Genomic DNA, 25149 nt, shown 5'->3' with positions numbered 1-25149 from the left:
GTTTCAGGCATACCATGGTGGAAATTCTTCATGGTGTAAGAAGGCACTTGGCTTTTCCTCATAAAATAGTTTTAATACAATCTAGGTTTTCTTACAGCATACACCTGAAGATGTTACACTGTAACAAAACATAGGTCATAATAAAAACTCTCCTCAGTGGAAAAGCCTAGTGTTTTCTTTTGCCATGACCTTATAATAATAACGGTTTGCTCAAAAAGGATGATCATAATTTTTAACATCTTACCCATCCTCCATATTTTAATAGCCCTTTGAATAATAGTCCCAATTTAATTCAATGCACTTGTCCCACCTTATTTCTAATCTTTATATACTTGCTGGAAGGAATTTTTCGACTGGTTTTTCAAAAGCAACTGAGCTGCCTTCATTGTGGCCTCATCCAGAGAAATGACTTTTTTAATGAAATGAAAATTTTTAAAAAAAAAATTCTGATGATGAAAAGTGCTTTCCACAAAGGTGAAGGTCCTTCACATTGGGGAAAAGGAAGAAGCCATATGGGGCTAGGTTTGGATTACGGAGAGTATGAGGAACACACTTCATAATGATTTTCATGAGATACTCAACAACAACATTTGCAATATGTGATCATGCATTACCATGGTGCAGCATTCAGCCTGATGCTTTGAAATGTGGCCTTCTCATTCAAACCTTAACTCAAAACAATCCTCCAATTCATAACCTACGCATTATGGTACCAAAAAATCACATAGCTTGAATGACGCTGAGGATGCCCGTAGGGACTTGCCTGGGTATTGAACCCGGGCCATCAGGTCAGTAGCCCTATGCTCTACCACGATCCTTTGAAGTGACATGAATTTTAATGTGCATTTCTATATGGTTTTTACGTAATTTTCATAAATGCAATAAGTTATTGGCCATATCCTGATGAACATCCTGGAAAGTTTTCAACTGTGATCACAAATTTAACATTACTTATGTCTGATTGCAATGAATGGACAGCATATTTATTAATCTTGAGGATAATGTAAAAAAATTAAATGTAAATTTTAACTTGCAGTGCATTTCATAATCATGTTACATTACAGTTTACTGATAATTGCTTTCTTATTCATAAATATACATTCAGTAAAGAAACTAAAGACAATTTCCATCTTATATTGTGCAATTACTATTACACTGTCCACTTAGTTACCCTTTATTGGGCAGTGATCTAACACCGTTACACATGCTATCTTGGCAGCTTGTAGGGTATTTTTTCCATTTCAGCATCTCAGTATTGGATGGTTTGCTTCAAAAAGTTCCCATTTTTGGTAGAATTTTTCCGTGGTAAATATAATGAAAATTCAAAGGGAAGCTACATATATACGGGCAATGGATAACATAATTTGACTACAATGTCAATTTATTACAAAAATATAAATGAGAATAACAAAAACTCATTACTTTGCTCATTATCACTTGTTATTTCAGGAGAGAAATAAATGGAAAAACTTGGAAGAGGACTTTCAAATAAGTTAAATGAAAAAATCCCTCTCCACTGCTCCAGATTTGCACAACATCATGAATTAAGACAAGGGCACAGTGAGCACACACCATTTTCAAAAATAATGCCTCTCACAGGAAACCCACTCCCTCTAGTCAACAGCATCAAAGTCAATCTCTTCCACTTTAACGCGTGCCTTCTTCTTGCATGGTCCAGCACTAACTTCACTGCACTGGTCTTTGCTGTCAACTGTGGTATCACTGGAACTGGCCTGGCTCCTGCGGTTGTCAAACCATACCCTAATGCCCCAGTGGTCGCTCGGGAAGCTTTGTGTCCCTGAAATCTTCTGCAATCCCACGAGGCCAAAGTGTTGAGGAACAACATCCCTGGTGAAAAAATATGATAGGAACTGCATGAAATGCAAAGTTCTAGACCAGGATAGCTTATTACCCATTTAGGAAGTTTTCAGGATGAAAATTATCCAAGTAGTAGGGACAAAATAAGTAGAATCGCATTACGCAATGAAGCTTTCACAAGAAGGAAGGAAATTATGACAGGGATATTGAGTAAGGATGTTTGATGTAAAATACAAGAGTGCCAAGTCTTGTGCCCATCCAAAACATACCTTAAAATGGTAGACTGCCAAATAATAATAACAAGCTGCACAATGGAGCTGGAACTAAGACAATTATGTGTTTTTCTTTGGAGTATTTTTATGCCGGGTTGGGCATTGTACAGCAGCGGAAAGGGAAAAATTAATTCAGAACTTATAAAAGTTGATATGGAACAGATTGTTTAACATCAAATAGTCAGAAGACAGCATAAGAAATGAATATGTATTGAGATGGGTGGTGGAAGTAAGGAAGCTGTTTAACACCACTGAAGGCAAGAAGAAGAAATTGTTTGTATGAGGGTCATTTTCAAAGTCTGTGGACGTGTGAAACATTCTTAGTTTTTCAAGATTAAGCAATTTTATTTTCCAATGGTATTCTTTCAGGCTTGTGCATTTCATATGTTACTTCAGTTTATTGATTCCTTCCCAATAATGTGATTTTTATTAATCTGTAAAATAGGTATTAGTTTCTGCAATCACTTCCTCATTTGAATTAAATCTCTTTCTTGCCAGTCATTTCTTCATATTTGAGAGGAGGAAGTCAACTCTGAAGAATAAAAGGGATGAGGAATTAGTAGGCAACTGCATCAATTTTGTGGCCAAAACTGCTTTACTATAAGCCGGTGCATTGCCGTACTGGAAAAGGTTTCTGATGAACCAATCATGGACATTTTTCTGGCAGCTTAGTTTTTAAACAGTCTAGTAATGGCTGGCCTTGGTGGTGGCAGGGTAACGTCCTTGTCTGCCAATCTAAGGGTCGTGGGTTAATTCCTGCTTGGGTGGGTTTTCCTCCACCTAGGGTTTCGGAGTTTGTAATCGTCTCCATTGTTTTCACTGCTATTAGCCTGATGTAAAGGCTGATTTCGGCTAAATGAATAAATAATGAGAATGCACCAGTAATATTTTGACCCTAATCCAAATAGTCAATAAAAATTATTCCTAGTGAATCCCAAAAATTTCCTAATTGAGAAAGTCATCACTTTCTTTGGTGAAGACTCACTACTGCCTACAAACCCATTGCTAGGGTCATTCCTTGGTTTCAAGCATGGAGTGGAATATCCATGTTTTGTCCACAGTGATGAAATGATACTACAAATCCTGCAGATTCTACTGACAAAGAAGCACTCTGGCCTTTGAACATTTCACAAGATATTATTTTAGGTCTAATAAGAGCAATCAGTCAAGGGGCACCCATCTTGTGGATATCTTCCTCACGTCCTCATGTTGATGCAAAATTATAATTATCCATTTGTGATAGGTACCTTAGCAGCATTAACACTCTCACCCACCTTTACTCTTCTTTCATCCTTCACTAAATTATGGATGTTATGCCTTGAGGAGTAGTGACCTCCAAGGGCAAGGCATCCAGAATGTCCAGCAATACTTGTGGTCACGTGGCCACACTGATAATGATGAAACTATACACTTATAAACCACTCTTTTTTAATCCACAGGTCGCCATAATGTTTACCATAATTCTCTCTAGTCTCCTTTCATGGAATACTGCTTGACCAACTCTTGAAATTTTTATTCATTTATTTTTGGAAATCACTTAACATGGTCAATTCAAATGAACTCCAAATACAGAAAAATGAATTGAAAGATCTGGTTGACACTTTGTGTGTATCTTGAAGAGATATTACCAACTGAAAATAACTTCGAGTGCACCTCTGTGACTTTTTTAAATATTCTTGTGCATACACTGTGGAGAGAATGTTTGCTAAATGTAATGTGCTAGAGGGAAAGGTCAACCAGGAGGAGGTAAAGGAGGAAAGAGAGAGAGTTGCATCAGGGACCTGCATTTAAGCAGACAATACTTGATGGATAAGAAAGAGGAGGCAAATATTATTAATATACTTTAGAGTAAAATTTTACGAGCATACCTCATCAGTGAGTACTTGATGTAAGCTCGATCAAAGCGCATTCGTGGCCAGAAGCCTTTGTAGCCTGCTCCTGCAATGAGTTGCTGCGCATTCCCATTGCGCTTTGTGTCCCAAGTGTAGCGCACCTCTGGCCTTGAACCACAAGCCTCCCATATGTCTTCAACCCCAGACGGCAGACCTCCAGCCATGTCAACCTGAAAACAATTGAATCAAGCGTATGGTATCTGGTGGGTGATCCTCCTTTCTGTCATCAGTCTACAAAGGAGTAAATAATGATGATGAAGAACAGGTTGCACTTCATCATTTCCTTAATACATTGTTCATTCAATAAGTCCTCGGGAAAATATAAAAAAGAAAATTATTTGGGGTGGATTTTTCTATTTTTCAACATAATCTCATAATAGCTTGAACCATCTTTCGTAGCATTTCTCTGACTTCTTTTAGTCGTCCAAAGAGCAGGATTGAAGTTCCTCAAAAGGTCATCGGTACTGATGATGACCTTGAATTTGCATGAATAGCCTTGATGGAGGATAATTTTCTTCTTCACCAAATGAGGATTTTTTTTTCTTGATTTATTAGCTCAACCGGTGCAATAATGATGCCTAATACTCTCAATTTATAATTTGCAATTTTTGCAAGTAATTATTGTATTTAATTCGAAGTGCATCTCAAAAAACCATGGCCATCACCTTGTAGATTGATTTCACCATTTTTGCCTCCACTATATTTGCTAATATTGTAGGGTCATCAAAAGAATACAAGGGTTACATTTTGCATGAGGGATTGCACATGACAAAACTTTGTACAAGATAGGGGCTACTCGTGCTCACTATGGATAAAAAACCCATTCAGATGACACTTCCCAAACAATGAATGGCACACTTTGCGATAAAACGTGATTTTCTGTATCTATATCTGACCAAAGATGAAAAATGGATTGGCCATCACACACCAGAATGGAAACAACAATTCATCCAGTGTATAAAGGCTAGCTCTTCAGCTTTGAAGCAGGCGAAGACGGTGCCATCGGCTGGAGAGGTCATAGCATCGATGTTTTGAGATGTGAAAGGAATTTTGTCGGTCAGCTATCTTGAAAAAGGTAAAATAATAACTGGGGAGAACTATTCTAACCTTCCAATGAAACTGGATGCAGAACTCATGAAAGCAGACCTGGCTCACAGAGGAAAAAACAATGTTTCCATCTGGACAATGCACCTACCCACTAAAGTGTCTTGGCAAAGGGAAAATTGAGGGATATTATTGCACTACAAAATGCTGGAACATCCACTCTATTCCCTGGATTTGGCTTGCTTGGACTTCCACCTGTTTCAAAAACTCAAATTTTACTTGCTGGTCAATATTTTTTGCCCAATGAAGAAGTGTAGAATAGTCGGTTGTAGAAGAGTGCTTTGCAGCACTTTCAGACACTAAAGAGAAAGGATAATGACACTGGAACACCACTGGATGAAATGTAGCAGGGTATTCATTAAGGTTCTCAGGACAAACACTAGATGTCAGCGCAGGTGAAACAAGTTTCCTGCATAATACTGAGTAATCCTTTATGAGTAAATACATAACGCATCGGTGTTCTGGGAAGAGATCTGTGGTGTATACACCACTGTTGTAATTCCCATGTAGTAATTTGTGAAGATGGAAAATATTGGGATTCCAGCAAAGATAAATACTTTGTAAAGAAAGGTATGAAAGCAAAGGTGATTCTCGCCGACTTTTCGAACAACTTTGGGGGACTCTGCTCCTTCATATTCAATTGTTGCCAAGTGGACAAATGAGTTTAAGTTTGAATGGAACAGCTGACAGATGATGATGGTAGTGGTCAGCTAAAATGTGCCACTACCCTGGATATTATTACAAAAGTGCATAAAATGGTCATGGAGGATCACCTACTGAAAATGTGAGAAATCACTGAAGCTGTAGAGATGTGGCATACAACTTTTAGCAGTGGAATTGGATAGGAGAAAAATATCTGCTAAATGGGACTTGTGACTCTTGATGCAGGATCAAAAACGCATCAGAAAGGAAATTTCCAATCCATGTTTGACCCATTTTATGAGCAATCAACAAGATTTTCTATGCCGGTTTTTGACCACAGATAAAACTTAGGCCCATTACTATACCCCAGAGACAAAACTGAAGTCAAAGCAGTGGAAACATGTTTATTCACCACCATCAAAAAAAAACAACGGCAATAAGGTAATACGGTCGACTGGAAAGGTGATGGCTTTAGTTTACTGGGATACAAAAGTGATTCTGCTGATAGATTATCTTCCCACTGGTCAATCAAGTACTGGAATATACTGCGCTAACCTCTTGGACCAACTACAGCAAAAGATACACAAAAAAGGCCAGGTTTGGCAAGGAAGAAAGTCATCTTTTGCCAACACAATACACACCCTGACGTGTTGTCATGGCAAAAATATGCAAACCAAGATATGAATTCTTGCCATACCCGCTTTATTCGCCTGATTTGACTCCATCTGATTTCCATCTCTTCCCTAAGCTCAAAGTTTTCCTGGAGTCTGTCATTTGCAACTGATTTTGTCAGCTGAGGTCAGATGCTGGACAAGGTGCTCAGTATCAGTAATGTGCATCAAGTTTCTAATCAAGGCAAAAATTGAGCATATTGGCAAGACGTCTTGTTTTTGAATTTTGAAGAAAAATTGATATTTCAAATTATCTACTGACTGACTAACTTAGATCAAGAGGCTGACTAACTTAGATCAAGAGGAAGTGCATGCATTGACCGGCAGCAAAAATTTGGATCCCAAAGAGAAGATATTTCAATAAATGGTATCAATTATTTATTAAATGGATATGAAATAGGACTAGTGTTCTATCTCCTACACTCTATAAGCTCATTTCTCCTTAGCTACTTGCCTATCTGCTTATAAATGCTTTTTAAGTGATGTAAAATGCGCAGAGGGGATTAAACTGTTGCGCAAGGCTGAATTAATCTACCTCCATTGCTATTCTCATTATTCTGCAAATAAAACCAATATTAGTAGAAATTTATTGAAATCATTAGGCCAAGTGTGGATGACAAATGTCTGAATGATACCAATATATTTGAAAATTTACATAAGTAATTTACTAAATTACCCCGGCAATATAGGAAAACTTCTTGGCAAATCAAGCAAAGAGCCATAGTAGACTCAAAACTCTAAATGGCCTCATCTGTAAGTGGTAACTACAGTGAATGGCACACTCACCTCCTTATCCCTGAGGTTGAAGTCCCCAGCAAAGATCCCTGTTCGCTGTGGTGAAGTAGTCGTCAGACACTTGAGGCCACTGCGGAATTGCTTTACACGCTCCGCCATGTGCTCCTTGGTGCTCTCCAGGTGAGAGTTGATGAGTGCCAACTTGGTGTCCCCGATACAAGCCTTTGAGCAGGGGGAGAAATATTGACATTGACAGGTGATCTGCACATGAACAACACTGGATGTCATCTCGATAAGAAAGAGGTCATCATAACATTTCCATATTTTAATGCTCATAGGGAATTACATTCAACAAGGAAACTATATAGACTGCATCACAAATGACGCATGAAATTTTTCTATCAAGCATTTATTCCACCCAGTGGCATTAAGATTTAAGGTACAAGAAGCATTTCCTTCAACATATTGTATCCAATGTTACTATCAACCTACTACACAATGTCTTCCGCTGGCCCCTTAAGTATTCCAAAAAATCACAACTATCACACAAAAGGTTGAGTTCTCAGAAGTGAGGGTAGATCTCGAAGCATACTAACCCTGACCCTGCTCATGAAATTCACTCACATTAATTCAGTGTTGCTACTTATCGCTACCCTCAAAAATTCCCTGACTTTTCCAAGTTTTCCAGGCCAAAAATTATGTTTTCAATACCCTACCCTAAAATACAAATCAGAAGCACAATGAATGAACTGATATTTAGAACTATAGACTCTCCAAGTGCACACAATATATATTCTTTCAATTCCATGTTCAGCTACTTACAAAAAATTTTACCATTGCCAGGCCAACCCCATAGGCAAGCCTGCTTCCACAACAATGTGACAACTCTGCAGCCTAGTAGACTGGACAATAAGTGCAGAGTCATTTAACTGTTAAGGTGCAGGAGGACCTAGTCCCCAAACATGCTAGCGAAGCCTTCCCCTATATGTATGGTGGCAGATGATATCATTGCTTGTGGATGCAGAGTGTTTGCTTCAGGGATCTCACCCCTGAGGGAATAATCCCTTCACTCTTGGTGGATATATGTGGCAGCCCATAGAGCCATCTTGCTGTCAGGGGAAAGGGGGTGAACACTTTAAGAATAGATAGTGTGTGTAAAGCAAGTATCTGGTCATCATCAATTAACACCCTAGCACAGATGGAACAGAAAAGAAGATGGAAGAGGAATACCATCATGAAATTAGGGACTAGTTATGGTAGGATAAGGTTATAGACAGAAAAACTGGAAAAAATCAAGCTAGGCATGGAGAGAAGAATTATAAGACACTTTAGGGCTACATGAGATGATAAGGAAGGAGAGTAAAGATTACTGGAGTGATGCATATTTTAAAGAATTTGCAAAATCCAACTTTTTAGATTAGGCTTAAAAAGCTGGAGAAATGCTGGGAAGTGTATTGAGCTATAAAAAAATATACCAATACATGTTTTTCTATTTTTTCCAAAGGGCATATCTGATGACCCACATATGTATTCTTCTAGCATTATTCAAGGTCTCCCTCTCAAGCATTATCAATGCAATAACATCAAGGCCAATAGGCAATTTTTTTAGCAAAACTAGAATTTAGTGCCATTATAAGTCTCTAATATGGAGAGACTACCAAACATTCTTCAAGTAAATGATATCCTGGTATTATTTTATCTTAACCGAATTTTCTTGTTCCAGTGAGTTCTTAGTGAAACACTGTTTTTCAGTTTTTGAAGGAATATGTTGACTTTTTACCCTTTATTTAAAGTGATAAATAAGTTTTCATTCAGACTAAATTTGTTTTTCAATCATATACTTCAAATAGTTTTAAATCTGGAATTATTTCTTTATTCCAAGCATATATTTATACATAAAGGGAGATCAATCAAATAAAGCCGTGGGGGTAAACCACATTCCAGCAGAACTATTAAAAGGATTTAGAAAATGTGGAAGTCTATATGGACTGATTCGTAGCATCTGTGAGGAAGGAATTTGGCCGGAAGAGTTTGCGAGATCAGTGTTAGCTCCTCTTCCCAAAAAAGTTAAAGGTCTCATATTGTGAAGACTAGAGAACAATTAGTCTGATTTCCCAAGCAGCTAAAGTGATTCTCAGGATCTTCAACAAAAGGATGGAGAGCAGAGCAAATGATTACTTAGGGAATGATCAGTTTGGGTTTAGAAAGGGGAGAGGCACGAGCGATGAGATTACTGATCGAGAGGAATATAGAATATAATCAGGACATAATTGCCTGTTTAATATATGTCGAAAAGGCTTTTGATAGAGTGAATTGGGAAAACTAATCATTATATTGCTTAAAATAGAAATAGATTGGGGGATAGGAGGTTAATCCACAACCTGTACATGCCTCAGACTGCTAAGGTGCGAGTAGGGGACGGAGAATCTGGATGGGCAGTGTTAAGAATAGGTGTAAAGCAGGATTGGCCATTATCACTCGGGCTGTTCAACGTATATGCACAGGAAATGATTAAAGAGGTATTTAAGAACTGGAGATAGGAATGAAAGTCGGCGGGGAATTTGTAAAATCAGTTAGGTTTGCTGATGACCAAGCTTCAGTTTGTCAGCCAGCCAAGGGGTTGGAAGCGTTGCTGAGTGAATTGGAAATTCAATGTGATAGATATGAGGTGAGAATCAATACAAATAAAACAAAGATTATGCCGTTTTCTAGAAAGAGAAAGGCTAAGCTTGACAACAAAATGGGAGGGCAAGAACTACAGCAGGTGGAACAGTTTATGTCTCCAAAGTGTTTTGGAGCAAAATGTTCAAAGCAGTAGGGACGTATGGAGAGGAACTACACTAGGCAAAGAAGTTTTCACAAGGAGGAAGGAATTGATGACAGGGACATTGAGAAAGGATGTTAAGAAAAGGCTCATGAAAACTTTAATATGGATCGCAGTTATGTACTGCGTGGAAACATGGTCACTGAATCAGGATGATAGACGTAGATTGGAGCTTTTTTTAATGTGGGTGTGGTGGGGATGGAGAGTGGATTGTTGGGAGATAACATAAGGAGGCAGGAAAAATGAATGAAAAGCATAATGATCAGCATTGGGATGTTAGAGACTCTGATAGTGAGGAGAATGCTAGGCAAATGAGGAAAGGGCAGGAATAGGATAGGGTGTTCGGCAGGATGAAGGGGGGGAAAGAAGTATAGAGAGACGAAGAATGTAGGGTTGCATTTTTTTAAGGAGAAACAAAATATTTATTTTATAGTTGTGTCCATCCAAAAGCTGCCTAAAAACCGCTACATTACCTTTCAAAAAAATGTTAATATAGGGGCTGTTATAGCCGAGTGGGCATTCTGTCAGCAAGTATGAAATGATTAAGAAATGCAGAGAAAATAAATGTATTGTTGGTATAGAGTTTTGAGAATGATAGAGAAGAAACAACCCTGGACCGAGTATTGGAAAATGGTACCAACTATCCCATTCTTACTGGTAACAAATCTGCTCAATTTCTGTCACCTAAGTTTTCAAACTGCACTTTCATTCTCTGATTTGGTGAGCGATTTTACATTTTGATCATAGTGGTCTTTTCCTTACTCCCTGTATAATAAATTTTGATGTTGTACTAATTCAACAGTTACCTGAAGCATGTTTGAACACTCAAGGCCTTGGTCAGTGTGCAAGAGGTTTTGCATAGTGTGATGAAGGGCTAATTCTTATTTTATGGCATTTGGAACCATTGGTGAACGCACCAAATTTTTTTGATTTGGAATGGAATAAGAAAATCTGGAAAAAGTATCTATAACAGTAAGCATTTAAGAATCTATTTTGGTTCTTGCCAGAGTAGTTTCATAAATACTTGATCAATAAACCATAGTTCATCCATGATGATTTGGAAACTTTGCATGCACTACTTTGTGAATCTCTTCTGCCACTCTTAACTTATCAGTATTTTATCTCGTAAATGCTTTGGTTTTATTCATTTTATCTACCTGTTTTAATAGATCTTGGATTATAAATTTCTAATATTTTGTGTGTCAATCCTCATCATTCTGTGAGATAATACAAAAAAATTTAGTCCGAGTAGTTTGGTTTTTCATCACTGTGGATTCATATGCTGGTTCAACTAAGTCAACACGATATTAGAAAAAAAAACATATATATATATACATATATATATATACATATATATATATATACATATACGAGGGTCATCCGGAAAGTAGTACCCGTTCGTGCCGCATGAAGTGCTGACGACGCGAGTAGCCGCTGGACGAGGTCAGATAGCTTCAGTGGCTTGTCTGCCTTCTCTGAGCCAAGTTGCGTGACGCTAGCATTGCCTGTGTTGTTTCTGTGATTGTTTACAATGTTTAAAAAAATTGAGAACGCCGCCAGTTGTGAAGTGAGGGCAGTGATTAAATTCCTCAATGCAAGAAACGTTCGCCCATGTGATATTCATCGCCAATTAAAGGAGGTGTATGGAGACAATGTAATGGACGAGTCGTCTGTTCGGCGGTGGTGTCGCAACTTCAACATGGGGAGGGGGAACACACACGACGATGAGCGTTCGGGGAGACCGTCTGTCATTACAGACCAACTGGTGAGCTCAGTTGACGAATTCGTGAGGAACGATCACAATTCGTGACTTCAACTTCAACAAGGGGAGGGGGAACACACACGACGATGAGCGTTCGGGGAGACCGTCTGTCATTACAGACCAACTGGTGAGCTCAGTTGACGAATTCGTGAGGAACGATCGGCGCGTCACAATTGATGACATCTGTGAGCATTTTCCCAATGTAATGAAGCAAAGGCAATGTAAAAAGGCAAAGTGATGTTTCCCCTCGCGTATCTCAATGAGCTGGCGGCGAAGGACTATGCAGCAGGAATACAGAAACTTGTCACACGTTATGACAAATGCCTTAATTTGCTTGGAGATTATGTTGAGAAGTAGTTTAAAGTATCCTCTTTCAAATAAAATTTTTTATGTTTGTTAATATTTACTTTTGTGTCTTTATTTCACGAACGGGTACTACTTTCCGGATGACCCTCTTATTTATATATATATATATACACATATATATATATATACATATTTATATACATATATACATATATATATACATATATATACATACATATATATACATACATATACATACATATATATATATATATATATATATATATATATATATATATATATATATATATATATATATATATATATATATTTTTTTTTTTTTTTTTTAAAGCGGATGTGGACTCTTGACCACAATTTAGTTGTTATGAAATGTAGCGGCCGTTTCAAAAAGATAAGGCAGGGGTGGCGAGTCAGAAAATGGAATGTAGAAGCATTAAATGGTTTGAAAAGGAAGGAATACAAACAGGCGGTAGAGGAAATCATGGAGGATGGTTAAGAGCTAAGTACTATCAAAGAAAAATGGGAAAGTATCAAGAAAGGGTTGTCTAAAGCCGCAAAAGACACTATTGGAACTGTTAACGCTAAAAAGACTAGGAAGCCATGGATCACGGATGAGATGATTACAAAGATGGATGAGCGGCGAAAATGGAAGAATGTTAATACAGAATTAGGCAAAACGAAGTACAAAGAATTGAACAATAAATTGAGGCGGGCAACAAATAAAGAAAAAGAAGCATGGTGGAAGACGCAAAGCGAGGATATGGAAAGTCTGCAGAGGAAGGGTGAAATCGGTGCGCTGTTCAGCAAAGTTAAATCTTTATCGGGAAGTAAGAAAGGGAGATCAACTATAGCAGTTAGAGATAAGGCAGGTAAGGTAATAGTTGATGCAGGAAAGATCCAAGAGAGATGGAAGGAATATATAGAAGAACTCTATAGTAAAAAGCTTAGACCAACTAAGTTAGACATAGAAAAGGAACATGACGTAGAGGAAGATAGCTTAGGTCCAGGCATACTAGACAATGAGATAGAAAGGGCATTAAGGGAGATGAAACTAAATAAGGCTGTGGGGGTGGATAATATTCCCGCGGAACTTTTAAAAGGCTTAGGAAAATGTGGGAGGAAGAGGCTATATGGGCTGATCCGTAGTATTTATGAGGAAGGGATCTGGCCGGAAGACTTTGTGAGATCAGTTTTAGTTCCTATTCCGAAAAAGGTACAGGCTACATCATGTGAGGACTACAGGACGATAAGTTTGATATCCCACACAGCTAAAGTTGTTCTCAGGATCATAAACAAAAGGATAGAGAGTAGGGCAAATGATTACTTAGGGGATGGTCAGTTTGGGTTTAGGAAGGGGAGAGGTACGCGTGATGCCATTGCAGTAATGAGCTTATTAATCGAGAGGAATTTAGAACACAACCAGGAGGTATTTGCCTGTTTCGTAGATTTTGAAAAAGCGTTTGATAGAGTGAATTTGGAAAAACTAATGAGTATTCTACAGAAAGTAGGAATAGATTGGAGGGAAAGGAGGCTAATCCACAATCTGTACATGTCTCAGACTGCTCAGGTCGGAGTGGGGAACGGGGAGTCCGGTTAGGCAGTATTAGGAAGAGGGGTAAGGCAGGGTTGCCCATTATCACCGTTGCTGTTCAACCTGTATGCAGAGGAAATGATTAAAGAGGCATGGGAAAAACTGGAGGTAGGAATGAAAGTGGCCGGGGAATTCGTAAAATCAGTTAGGTTTGCTGATGACCAAGCTTTAGTTTGTCCATCAGCCAAGGAGCTGCAAGCATTGCTTAGTGAATTGGAAATTCAGTGCGACAGGTATGGGATGAGAATCAATATTAATAAAACAAAGGTTATGCGATTTTATAGAAAGAAAAAGGATAAGCTAAACATTAAAATAGGAGGGCAAAAACTAGAGCAGGTAGAACAGTTTACGTATCTCGGTAGTGTTTTGGACCAACACGGTCAAAGTAGTTGGGACGTGAGGAGAAGTATTGCGCTAGGCAAAGAGGTTTTCACAAGGAGGGAGTTTATGACGGGGATGTTGAGCAAGGATGTTAAGAAAAGACTCGTAAAAACTTTGATATGGAGCGTAGCTATGTACGGTGCGGAAACATGGTCATTGAAGCAGGAGGATAGACGTAGACTGGAGGCTTTTGAAATGTGGGTGTGGAGAAGAATGGAGAAGGTGAAATGGACAGAGAAGAAAACAAACGAGGAAGTACTTGGCATGGTGGGGGAAGAGAGGGGTTTGCTGGGAGTAATCCTATGGAGGCAGGAAAAGTGGCTAAAGGGGGTATTGACAGGTAGCGGGATGTTGAAGACTGTAATTGAGGAGAGAATGTTAGGCAAACGAGGAAAGGGAAGGAACAGGATAGGGATGTTGGACAGGATGACGGGAGGAAGAAAGTACTCAGAGCTGAAGAGGGACCTGATGTAGAGTAGGATGTTGTGTTTTGCTAGGGGCCACAAATTATTTATTTAATTAGTAATGACGTCTATCCAAAAACCTACCTCAACCGGTAGATTACCTAATAATACTATATATATAGTATGTATATGTGTGTGTGTGTATATATATATATATATATATATATATATATACATATATATATATATATATACATATATATATATATATATACATATATATATATACATATATATATATACATATATATATATACATATATATATACATATATATATATACATACATATATATATATATATATATATATATATATCCTCTGAAGACGGATTGTTTCCGTCGAAATATCAAGAAAATACGTGTGAGTGTTCTCTTTTTTTGTGTTTCTATATTATGTGTTACTGTGTATTGTACTATTCGGCACTTCCGTGTTACGTCTATGAAAGCATATATATATATATTATATATATATATATATATATATATATATATATATATATATATATATATATATATATATATACATATATATATATATATGTATATATTCCTGTCGAACCAACCTTTGGATTGATTACTGTTACTGTTATTTCTCTTTCTAACCTTTAGATGAAAGATATCACCTTATCTCATCAGTTTGACAGAAAGAGCAGCTGAAGTAGCTCAGATTTTCAATGAATGGTGCCTTCATAACTTTCTAAAACCCAATATAAATAAGTCCAGCCTGATTTATTTTACTAATAAAAAGAAAGTTTCATCTGCAATCTCAGATGTAGAAGGTGTGAGCATTCCCCAAAATTCCAGTACCCAATTCCTGGGAGTAATCCTGCATAGAAACATGTCTTGGAAGGAACACATTTTCAAATTACGTGGCAAGTTAAGCTCCCTATGCTTCCTTATTAGAAATATTAGATATTCTGTAAATTTAGAGGTCCTTCTATCCATTTAGTATGGTGAATTTTATTCTCGTGTTACTTTCAGTATCCTCTTCTGGGGTTCCTCTCCCCATGTGGGCATAATCTTCAAAATCCAAAATCTTACATGCACAGGGTAATATTTCCCAGTGCAAGTCCAACCACAATTACCATAGTCACTATACAAGAACCTGCAATGACCTGCACCAACCATTTGTCAGGACACACAATACTGCCCATGGGCCCAAAGCAATGGGCTTAAGGTTATTCAATAAACTTCCCCATGAAATCAAATATGAAACAAAAGTACCTGTTTTCAAGAAAAAGCTGTTTAACCTTTTAAAAAATAATATGTTCTATTCTGAAAATGAATACCTGGTATTGTTGCTATGCATCAATTCTGGCTTAACCAATTAATATGTAATTATACTTGTGTATTGGTATGCGTATATACATATTGTATCTCTTCTAAAATTGTGAAATTCATACCTGACGTGTCCTATATTTGTGTATGTATGAATATGCAACAAATCTCTGGACAAAAATAAATATATTATTATTATTATCAAGTTTTCAGCCTGTACCCCCACTCTAATTTATACAGTGAATTTCTTGAGTCTCTAGATACTAGGTTCTGAATTAATTAATGGCCTATTGATAAATAATACACTGAAGCAGGAAACCTTTCAGGCAAAAGAAGCAAAGTGGAGGATGCAAAATGGATATGGAGAGCTAACAGAGTTAAACTTAAATGAGTGTCCTACACATAAAGGTGTAAGATCTAAAGAAGAAGGAAGTAAGAAGGGAAAATATATACACAATATTAGAGAGCAGCAAGAAAATTACTAACAGTGTCAAGAAAGTTTCAAGAGAAAGTAAAACAACGCATACAGGTTACGGTTAAGGTATTAGTTCACAACGTTTAGACATAGAAAGGGAATATGACATACATAGGACAGCTGAGGGCAGGCGTGCTTGACTATGATATTGATAGGGCATAAAAGAATTGAAATCTGATACAGCTATGTGGATGAATAACATATCCAATCTACTTACAGGTCTAGTAAAACATATGATGGAATTTTTACGGGCTAACTCATAGCATTAATGAGGGGAGAAATTTGAAAGAATATTTCAATGCATCAATGTCAGTTCCATTCCCAAGAGCGATATGCGAGGAGTAGAGAACAATAACTTTAATTTAGCACACAAAAAACTGGTACTAAGCATTATCAAAAAGATGGAGAGCAGGGCAAATAATTACTCAGGACCTGTGCAGTTAGGGTTGAGGAAGGTGGGAGGCTCACATGATACCATAGTAGTAATGGGGTCACTAATAGAGAGGAATGCAGAGATCAGGATGTTTGCCTCATTAGAATATTTTGAAATGGCATTTGATAGAAAGAAATGGGTGGAATTAATCAACGCATTGTAGAAAAGAAAAGCAGATTGGAGGGATAGGTGAATTCACCAGGCCTGTAGATGTGTCAAACTGCTCAGGTGCAAGTGGTGGGGTTTGCTATGATATTAGAGAACAAATTATTTTAAGTTAATTTTCTGGCAGCATAAAATCAATCTTTACTTGAGACAAGATGTGTTTGCGAGCATCCAAGCTTAATTTTAGATACAAATATGTATTGTTACTTAATAAAGACATATGCTCCAGTTGATATTGAATTGATCACATCATACTAGCTTCACGAGGTCTGATATATTAAGTATTTGGCATTAATTAAGGGCATACCACATTGCATCTACATTTACTTTAAAATACTTTCAATTAAGAAATATTAGTTACAGACCATGAGACAAAAAGGAGTAATTTTCAAATACTGTACACCAGGTGCAAATTAGAACGAATATGATTAAGTGCCCAGACTGCACATGAATTAAGAGTATGATGTGAAACTCATTCTCATCAACAATTGTTAACGTTTATTCTCAAGCATTGGCTCAGGTCAAGTCTTCCAAACCTTCACACAAAGCAAGTTCCTGGTCATACGGGATGTGGGATGAGGTATGACTTTATGGGACTCGTAGTGCACAGTGAAACAGAGCAGGAGAGTCGCCGAGAAATAATCTTCCTGGCCCATCCGCCCGGATATCACCTGATACTCCGGCAAGCGATCCTTTATATACGCAATGGTTTCCGGAATCAATTCCTGCAGGAACACTATATCAATCTTCTCCCTGTAAAATAAGTAAATCGGTTTGCTAAGCCATAGGAACATGAGCGCAACTTCGTATTCATAGACCATGCGAGGAGAACTAATGAGAAATTCCGTAAGGAATGAAACAATTCCCAATTCCTTATTTTTTGACGCTTATTGAACTATTCTGCACTTTTTAACAGCGGCTAGATAGTGTGTGCTCCAAATATTCAGTCATATGTAACATTTCATTATTACGGTAACAATACTACTAGAAGTCTAGACTACTGGATCATCTTACTCGAACAAAATCTTGCACACGGCCTTTGTCCGCATTTTCAAATTCCTTATTTGCAGTCCGTCCAGATTCCATGAAGCGAAAGTGAATGTAGGAGGTGGTACAGTGGTAAGCTGATAATCAGGACCAAGAACGTTCAACAGTTTTTCACTAAAAAGATTAAAATAAAAATTTTTACTACACGAGATTATCACCAATTATTTTATTTAGTACCACCAAACACAGTCGTGAAATGCCGGTTGAATCATTATGCGAGTTACCCAACATTTGATATGCCAAGATCTGTGCTAGTACTGGCGCGGGAAGATGCATTAGCTTCGAAGTAATCGGAGACCGACCTCTGACAGAGAAGAAGATGTGCATGTAAATCATAACTTGTGGGCTCAATTACAAAACAACTGGCGAAGGAGAAACAAACGTTCATCAGGAGTTTTACCTCTAAATTCCATTTCCGATCCTGAAGATAAAATTGTGCACAAGCAGAATCTGTGGCTGTGATTTCCACAAATTTGTCCACCAAACCTTGACACTTGTCGGCGTTTAGATCTAAGTCATCGTCTTCACTCATATTACAACAGCACTTGGCAGTGATTTCACAAATATCCGTATTTTAACGCCAATCTAAAACGCGTCCCTACGATTTAAAATCATTCAAACGCATTCACGCTTAGAGCTTGCCGCGATTTCGCCCAAGATTGAATCCCAACAAGTGGGTATAGGTTGCTATTGACATCACTCTATATTTTCTTGCTTTGTTGCCAAGTATCTTACTACCGATCTACGACTCAAGTCGAAACTATGCAACTTGAGGATTTAATTCAGATATCAATGGAATATTGGATATCTCATCCATTGGAGGATGAGATATTACGTCATCGAAAATTGTTAGCAACACAATCAACAAATATAATTTTAAGGACAATAACAAAAGAAAGGGAAGCATGCGGCTATGGAAATTATTCTCAGGAAATTCGGTTGTTAAAAATCGAGAACTTTCGACACCTTACATTGTGACCTTAATCTTAGTTTTGGCGGTAATCATACGAGTACAATCATTTAAAATAGCATACAACGTTTTTTATATCAAACTTCAATTGTTTAATAAAAGCGAGTCGGATTATGTGGGAAGGAAAGGGATGGTTTGTAAATTATGACCGTGGTCCTTATTTTCAGTGCGTGAATGAAAAGCCTATCAACGTCGTGACTTTCATGAATTTAGCAGAATTTTGTTGATTCCTGAATTAAAATGGTATGTATAGGAAAAAAACTATCGTTTCAAGTATGAATGTTTCGGAATTTGAAATGAAGCCTTGGTGATGAATATTATGATTTCAGTTGAAACAGTTTTGACATTCGGGTATCGTGGATCTGATGCCGTATTTTATTCAAATTGCATATGTTGCTGTAGTATCCTTGTTATCATTGTTGATGGAGGCAACTTTGACCGAATTACTTGTCAATTGTGACAATCTAGGGATATGGTGCACAATATGGGGGCACATTTCGTAATATTTTGTTCAGTCTTTATGAACAACAGTGTACAAGGTCGAGGCCGACAATGTTGAAATGTCTTTAATGGTAATTTATGGAAGAGTGTAATTTCATAAAAATGGAAATTTTGCGACAAATGTGGCTTGATCAGCAAGCAGACTCTGTGAAAATGTAGGAAAGATGAAAAGTGTATTTTTGTGATTATTTAGAAACCCTAGAGTCAATGGTTAGTGGAATACGTAGCCGCTTTTAATCTATAGCCTTTCCAGGAAAACTCCAAATCAGATATTTACCGCTACTGCTCTAATAATTTAAATAAGTTGAAGTCCATGCAAAATAGGAGTTTTTTATGCATTTTGTAATTACATCTCACAATAGACAATATTGATGCCTAATATGTATAATTCATTTTCATCTACTAGGTTTCATTTCCACAGCCTTACTAATTACTAATAATTTGGTCTTCTCATTTCCCTCGCCATGGACCACAATTATTTTAGTGTTCTCACTTCGTGCGTGAATGAATTTTTAGCATGGTAAAGGGATTGTGTGTTCTGATGGCACCTAGGTTTACTAGTGGGCACAATGATAATTTCTCCCTTAAGATTCAGCCTTGAATTTTCTGTTAGATGGCCAGTACAGTTTCTGCACCTTGGTTAGGCCGTTCCATAGGCATCTTATTTGGGTTGCTATTTTGGTGATAGTGTAGCGTGAAAACACTTGTTTAGGAAGGCAACAAGAAACCACCACACTCAATCCATGAATCTACAATGGAGATAAAATTTTGGGTCATCATCCAAATAATAATTAAGATAACCATCACCTCAGCTTTTCATCTATGTCACTTCATTTGTTCTTTAATGGTCCTTATAATAAATTTTAAGTTATGTCATGCATTTAAGGAGGTAGAGCTTTACCAGCATTGCTGATTTTAACCTGTCCTGAATAGTATTTCAAAGAAGTTATGTATCCTCATTAATTATCAGCATTTATCAAGTGTTTTCCCATTCCAACTCTTGGAAAATGCCATCAATAATGAATAAAATGTTAAAAACCATTCCTCCAAAATTCCTAGAAAGCTCAAGACTTTTACCAAAATGAAAAATAATTTCATCATGATGCCCTTTACACCATTTTTTGCACATCGCAAGGTGAATGCAGGTGTGTATAGCCCTAAATTTTTCTTTTTGGGGAACCTTTCCTATATTTTTGAGAAAACAGTTGGCACTGAAATTGGCCTATAATTTTTGGCATCTTAACTAGGACCTATTAGTGATGCTATTTTATTAATTATTGTTTTGAAATTTGTAGTAATATTATTTTAAAAGGAAGGCAACCTATTCCAGCTTATATAGCCAGCGTGCCAACGTAACGCAAAAAAGATGATCTTGCCAACGAAATTTTGTATCCCTCCCACTCCCCACTCCTAGACCTACCACTCATCTAAGTCAAAAATGTAATTCTCTTTTTTTCCCAGCTACATTGTAACCTTTTTTACCCCTCCAACTTACCTCTCTGACCAACCCCCCTCCTATGATCAGAAGGTATACAGGTATATAGCCAGCGTGCTTCTATGAGGACCACCTGATGATGACGTTCAACGTCGAAACCTGGGTCGTGTGTTTTTTAATAAAGTGTGTGGAATTACGAAGTCAATTATTTCATTACATTTCAATATGTTATGCAAATTCCATAAAGTTATGCCTGAGACAACAAATTTTCTTTTAAGAAATAGGTTAATTCTTGACTGCTAGTTTTGTACTATATGCAAGTTGTGATGAATCTTCATGTGATTGCACTTTTAACCTGATTAAGGATGTGTAAATGAAAGAAGTAACTTGGTAATTCCACACGAACTTTATTAAAATATTACTGATTTATGGAATTACTAAGTTACTTCTTTCATTTAAATATATTGTTTAAATTCCATAAAGTTATGCAAGAGACAACAAATTTAAGGATGACTAAGGTGAGATTTGATCTATAGATGAATTATAGTTTACTTTTTCAAGGCAAGAAAGGAGTGCTATACCTTTGTTTTGTAGTAGGTATATACTTATTAATATGTTTCCAAAATTATTTTTTGATATATGGTGAAATTAAATCTCCTATTTTCACACGATATGCCCTAAAATTATATTGTATGTACATGTATAATATCTTGGAATACATGGAGACTATCTTGAAAGTGTTTTCTGCAAAAATAATAGTAACATTAGAAGAATTGTCTTAGGCAAAGAAGCTTTCATAAGGAAGAGGGAATTGATGGAAGGAATGTTGAGTAGGGGACCTTGGAAAAGATAATTAAAATCTTCAAATCTGGTTGTGGTTTTGCATGGTGCCAAAACTTACACATTGAATCAAGATGATAAGCATAAATTGGAGGCTTTGGAGATGTGGAAATGGTGAAGAATGGAAAAGATTAAATTAATGGAAGTGAAGAAATACAAGGAGGAAACAGTGAAGGGATGAATGTATAGCATACTGAGTGGCAATGACATGCTGAGGAGAGTGGTAAAGGGTGAAATTTGGGAAGGCAAGGTAGAAACAGGAAAAGTAGTGGTAGATTTAGGGGAGGCAAGCAGAGGTCATTTGCACCACTAGGGATGGATGGGAAAGGAGGAAGGGTGGAGAGACACCCATTCTTGGCATTAGCCTACTCTCATCTAAAGGCACCAAGGGGTCCACAGTTTTAAGTCCCATCTGACAGACAACGTACCAACTTAAAATGCCGTCCATAAAGCACCTCAAGTAGGGATCATGATGCCACTGGAAAAGATCTGCCGTCTTCAAGATCTGAACCTGGGCCCTATGGTGGGAAGTCAGCCCACTAACCACCCTACTATCTTGACCCCTGGGAAAAGAGTATGTATCTATGTTGGATGGAATGAGGCAGCAATTAAGCTAAATTGAAGAAGGCTGCATTGTATTGTAAGGTGTCTGGTGATCTTGTGAGATAATGCTTAGAATGATAGCAGTAGTTAAGTATACATATGTCCATTCAAAACTGAACCTTAAATGGTTAATGACTCTATAATAAAATTTAGATTACCAAAGTATATAATTGTTTGGAATCAATTCACTCGTTGGGCTTTTATTTAGATTTTATGATAGGAAATGGGAAAACCATGATTTTTGGTATGGGTAACTGAAATATTTTAAACCCAAAATAAGTGATAACCTTGCCTTGCCTTTAAAATGTTGTCAAGGCAATTGGGTCATCAATCATCTGAAGACTGTTGATCAGAGGATATAAATATATGAGTCTAAAGTTATTGGAGAGATGAATCGGAGGTATTATGATTATGTACTGGCTTCCCACCCAGAGGGCCCGGGTTCAAATCCCAGCAGTGTTGAATATTTTTCAGTGGTATCCCGATCCCTACTTGAGGTGCTTTGTGGAGGGCACTTGGAGTGAGTACGCCATCCGTCGGATGGGACGTTAAGCCGTGGACCTCTTGGCACCTTTTGTTAAGAGTAGGCTAATGCCGACGCCTCCCCTAAATACTACTACTAGTATTATGAATATTTTGTATCAAATTATCTTTCATGTGAAGTTTTACCTTGGTTCTAGCTGATTTAATGTAAAGTGAGTAGCTGAAAGGAAAGTGGAGAACCTTAAATGTAATATAAGTTTAAAATTAAATAAACTTCAACTCAATTGAGTACTGTATTCAAGATGACTAGTATTCTTGGTCGTAACATTGTCCTGCCACAATTGGCAAATTGCAATAAACAATGGATACACCCTGGGCTTCATGGAATGAATATCTAACAGGAAAAGAAAATTAACAAATAGGCTAACCACACTTGCAACTCGGGAAGACATAGCCACCAAGCAATTGTATAAGACTGTGGTATCACCTAGGACCAACCAAAGACTTGTTAATATTTTCAAGAAAGTGGACGTAAACATTGCATTTACAAACTGCAACACACTTGACAACTTACCAGGTAATCCCAAGGGCAAAATACCATCTCGTGAAAATCTGGGAAATGTCTGATTAAATGTATTACTTTTGAAAGTAAATACTTAGAGCAAATTAAGGAAAACCCCACTATTATGCTCAAGAAGCACACAACCCATCTTATAAGTAGCCACTTGTCTCAGTCAATTCACAATTTGCACAAATGATTGCCAAACTTGTGTGTGAAACAGGGCACCACATTGCATGTATCCAAAGGTTTCCAACCTGTAAAACCAGCCTATAACTACAAATGCATTAACTGAGCAGATATCATGAATAATGAACTGGGTGTAGTAAGCAGCAAAGTTGTTCAATGTATCCACGAAATTGAAACTCACCCCCAGAAAGATGGTATATGATGTGTAACCATGTCAAGGCCTTAAGTCTGGTGCCCAGCTCCCTCTGGGAGGATGGCCCTCTGGAGAACCCTCCCCATCACCAGCTATATGCCCTCTCACATGACTACTGCCTGTGTCTTGATGCATAGGCATCTTCTCCATGTGCGTACATGCATACCCTCCCTGTTGATGGCCATCCAGTTGTTCAAAATGTGGATATTGAACTTGTTTCTTCTTCCAGTATTTTAAAACTTAGCTTTGGAAATTGTCTTTATTAACTTATCACCCAACAGCTCAGTCACTCTCATTTCATTGAATACATATATATGCAGTAAAGCTGAATGAAGTGACTTAAGGGTGCAGAAAGATTTTCTTCTCTTGTGTTTTTGTCACTTAACTATTTCTATCCAAGGGAATGGAATCAGAAAAATGGATGTCTTCATCTATATGACAAGTCTCCAGCATTAAATGTGATTGTATTTTGTCCGAAATTTCTAGAAATCATTGATTTTATGTTGTATTTTCTCAAACAACATTTTGTATCCTTGTATTTGGTCCCCCGTCAAGAACCATACCATTTTCAGTGTTGAAGATATGAAAAATCAATAAATTGTGACAAAACTTTAAATTAGCAATATGAATAACTGATTGATTGTGCAATTTCAGACATGAGCACCTGTTTTCATAGCACCCATCCCATACATTTGGGTAAATGATTGCATCATTTTGTTACAATGAGAAATTGGACAGGTGTTTTATTAATAGCTTCATTTAATTTAATTTTTTCCCTTGAATGTTATAGTGTAATGCTATATTCTTTATTTGTCTTCTTGGTTTTTTAGTCGTAGGAAATGGAATTCATAGATTGAAGGGGAAAAATGCATCTCAGGATTATAAATATATAAACAGCAAATAAGTTTTACGCATTTTTGTACGATTTCAGGTATGTGCAAGAAATAAGTAGGATTTTATTATTGGAAAATGTTTCTGAATGAAAATGAAATTTAAAAAATTGATAGAAATGGTAACAGTTACTGACCATATGTCTAAATATTACCTATGAAGGAAGTAGCAAAATAATTAGCACTATAAACCACAAGTCTGCCTCTCTTCTTTGTACTTACGTATTTGTTTTAATCTCCATAAATTTGAAGAGAATATCTATTAAATTGATTTTATGGGCATTTGGCCGCTTCTGTGGTGAATTCTGACATAACTTAGGGTCTGATGATAGTACTTTCTTCAAAGAAAACTATGGTTTCCATGTAATGATCCAGGAAAGCTTTAATTTACTGAGAAAATTAAAAATAGGGATGACACTTTTAAAAGTCTGTTTAATGGACATCCTTTCAAGTCTACCAAATCTCTGCAAAGGTTCAGTATTATAGAAAAGCATTTGCCAAAATACATATTACAAAGAGGCATAGATTCCGTCAGTGTAAGTGCTTTGCATTCCAATAAATACTTTCATTCATTCTTATTCACTCTTTCACTTTGAAGTTGACA

The 25149-nt window shown here is 37.1% G+C and overlaps 2 protein-coding genes across 4 annotated transcripts in view; one reads left to right on the top strand and one right to left on the bottom strand.

Moving 5' to 3' along the window:
- Nucleotides 1-1412: 1412 nt before the first annotated feature.
- LOC139695238 (tyrosyl-DNA phosphodiesterase 2-like) lies at nucleotides 1413-18883 on the bottom strand. 2 transcript variants are annotated; one of them, XM_071593922.1, is made up of 7 exons: nucleotides 18283-18883; nucleotides 18107-18186; nucleotides 17850-17996; nucleotides 17372-17588; nucleotides 7186-7356; nucleotides 3959-4152; nucleotides 1413-1848 (listed from the first exon to the last, which is right to left on the bottom strand). In XM_071593922.1, exons 1-7 carry the CDS (start codon nucleotides 18412-18414, stop codon nucleotides 1614-1616), a joined length of 1176 nt encoding a protein of 391 aa, XP_071450023.1. In that variant the 5' UTR covers nucleotides 18415-18883; the 3' UTR covers nucleotides 1413-1613. The 2 variants fall into 2 exon arrangements, with proteins under 2 accessions (XP_071450023.1, XP_071450024.1); XM_071593923.1 differs by having other exon boundaries at nucleotides 18112-18186; nucleotides 18283-18397.
- Nucleotides 18842-25149, top strand: part of LOC139695239 (tRNA wybutosine-synthesizing protein 3 homolog) — a 19342-nt gene continuing 13034 nt past the window's right edge. Inside the window, exons 1-2 of one of the 2 annotated variants that reach the window (XM_071593926.1) lie at nucleotides 18842-18880; nucleotides 19020-19095. In XM_071593926.1, coding sequence (XP_071450027.1) covers nucleotides 19093-19095 — 3 coding nt within the window. In that variant the 5' untranslated portion in view covers nucleotides 18842-18880; nucleotides 19020-19092. Of the gene's footprint in view, nucleotides 18881-18900; nucleotides 19096-25149 lie in introns of those variants that run through there. The other variant, XM_071593925.1, reaches the window with a different exon arrangement.

Source organism: Hetaerina americana, unplaced genomic scaffold, assembly GCF_022747635.1.
Source record: "Hetaerina americana unplaced genomic scaffold, ioHetAmer1.1.p SCAF_6, whole genome shotgun sequence".
In the NCBI taxonomy this organism is placed as follows: Eukaryota; Metazoa; Arthropoda; class Insecta; order Odonata; family Calopterygidae; genus Hetaerina; species Hetaerina americana.
Note: the sequence above shows the minus strand (reverse complement) of the source record. Positions and strands in the feature narration are given on the sequence as shown.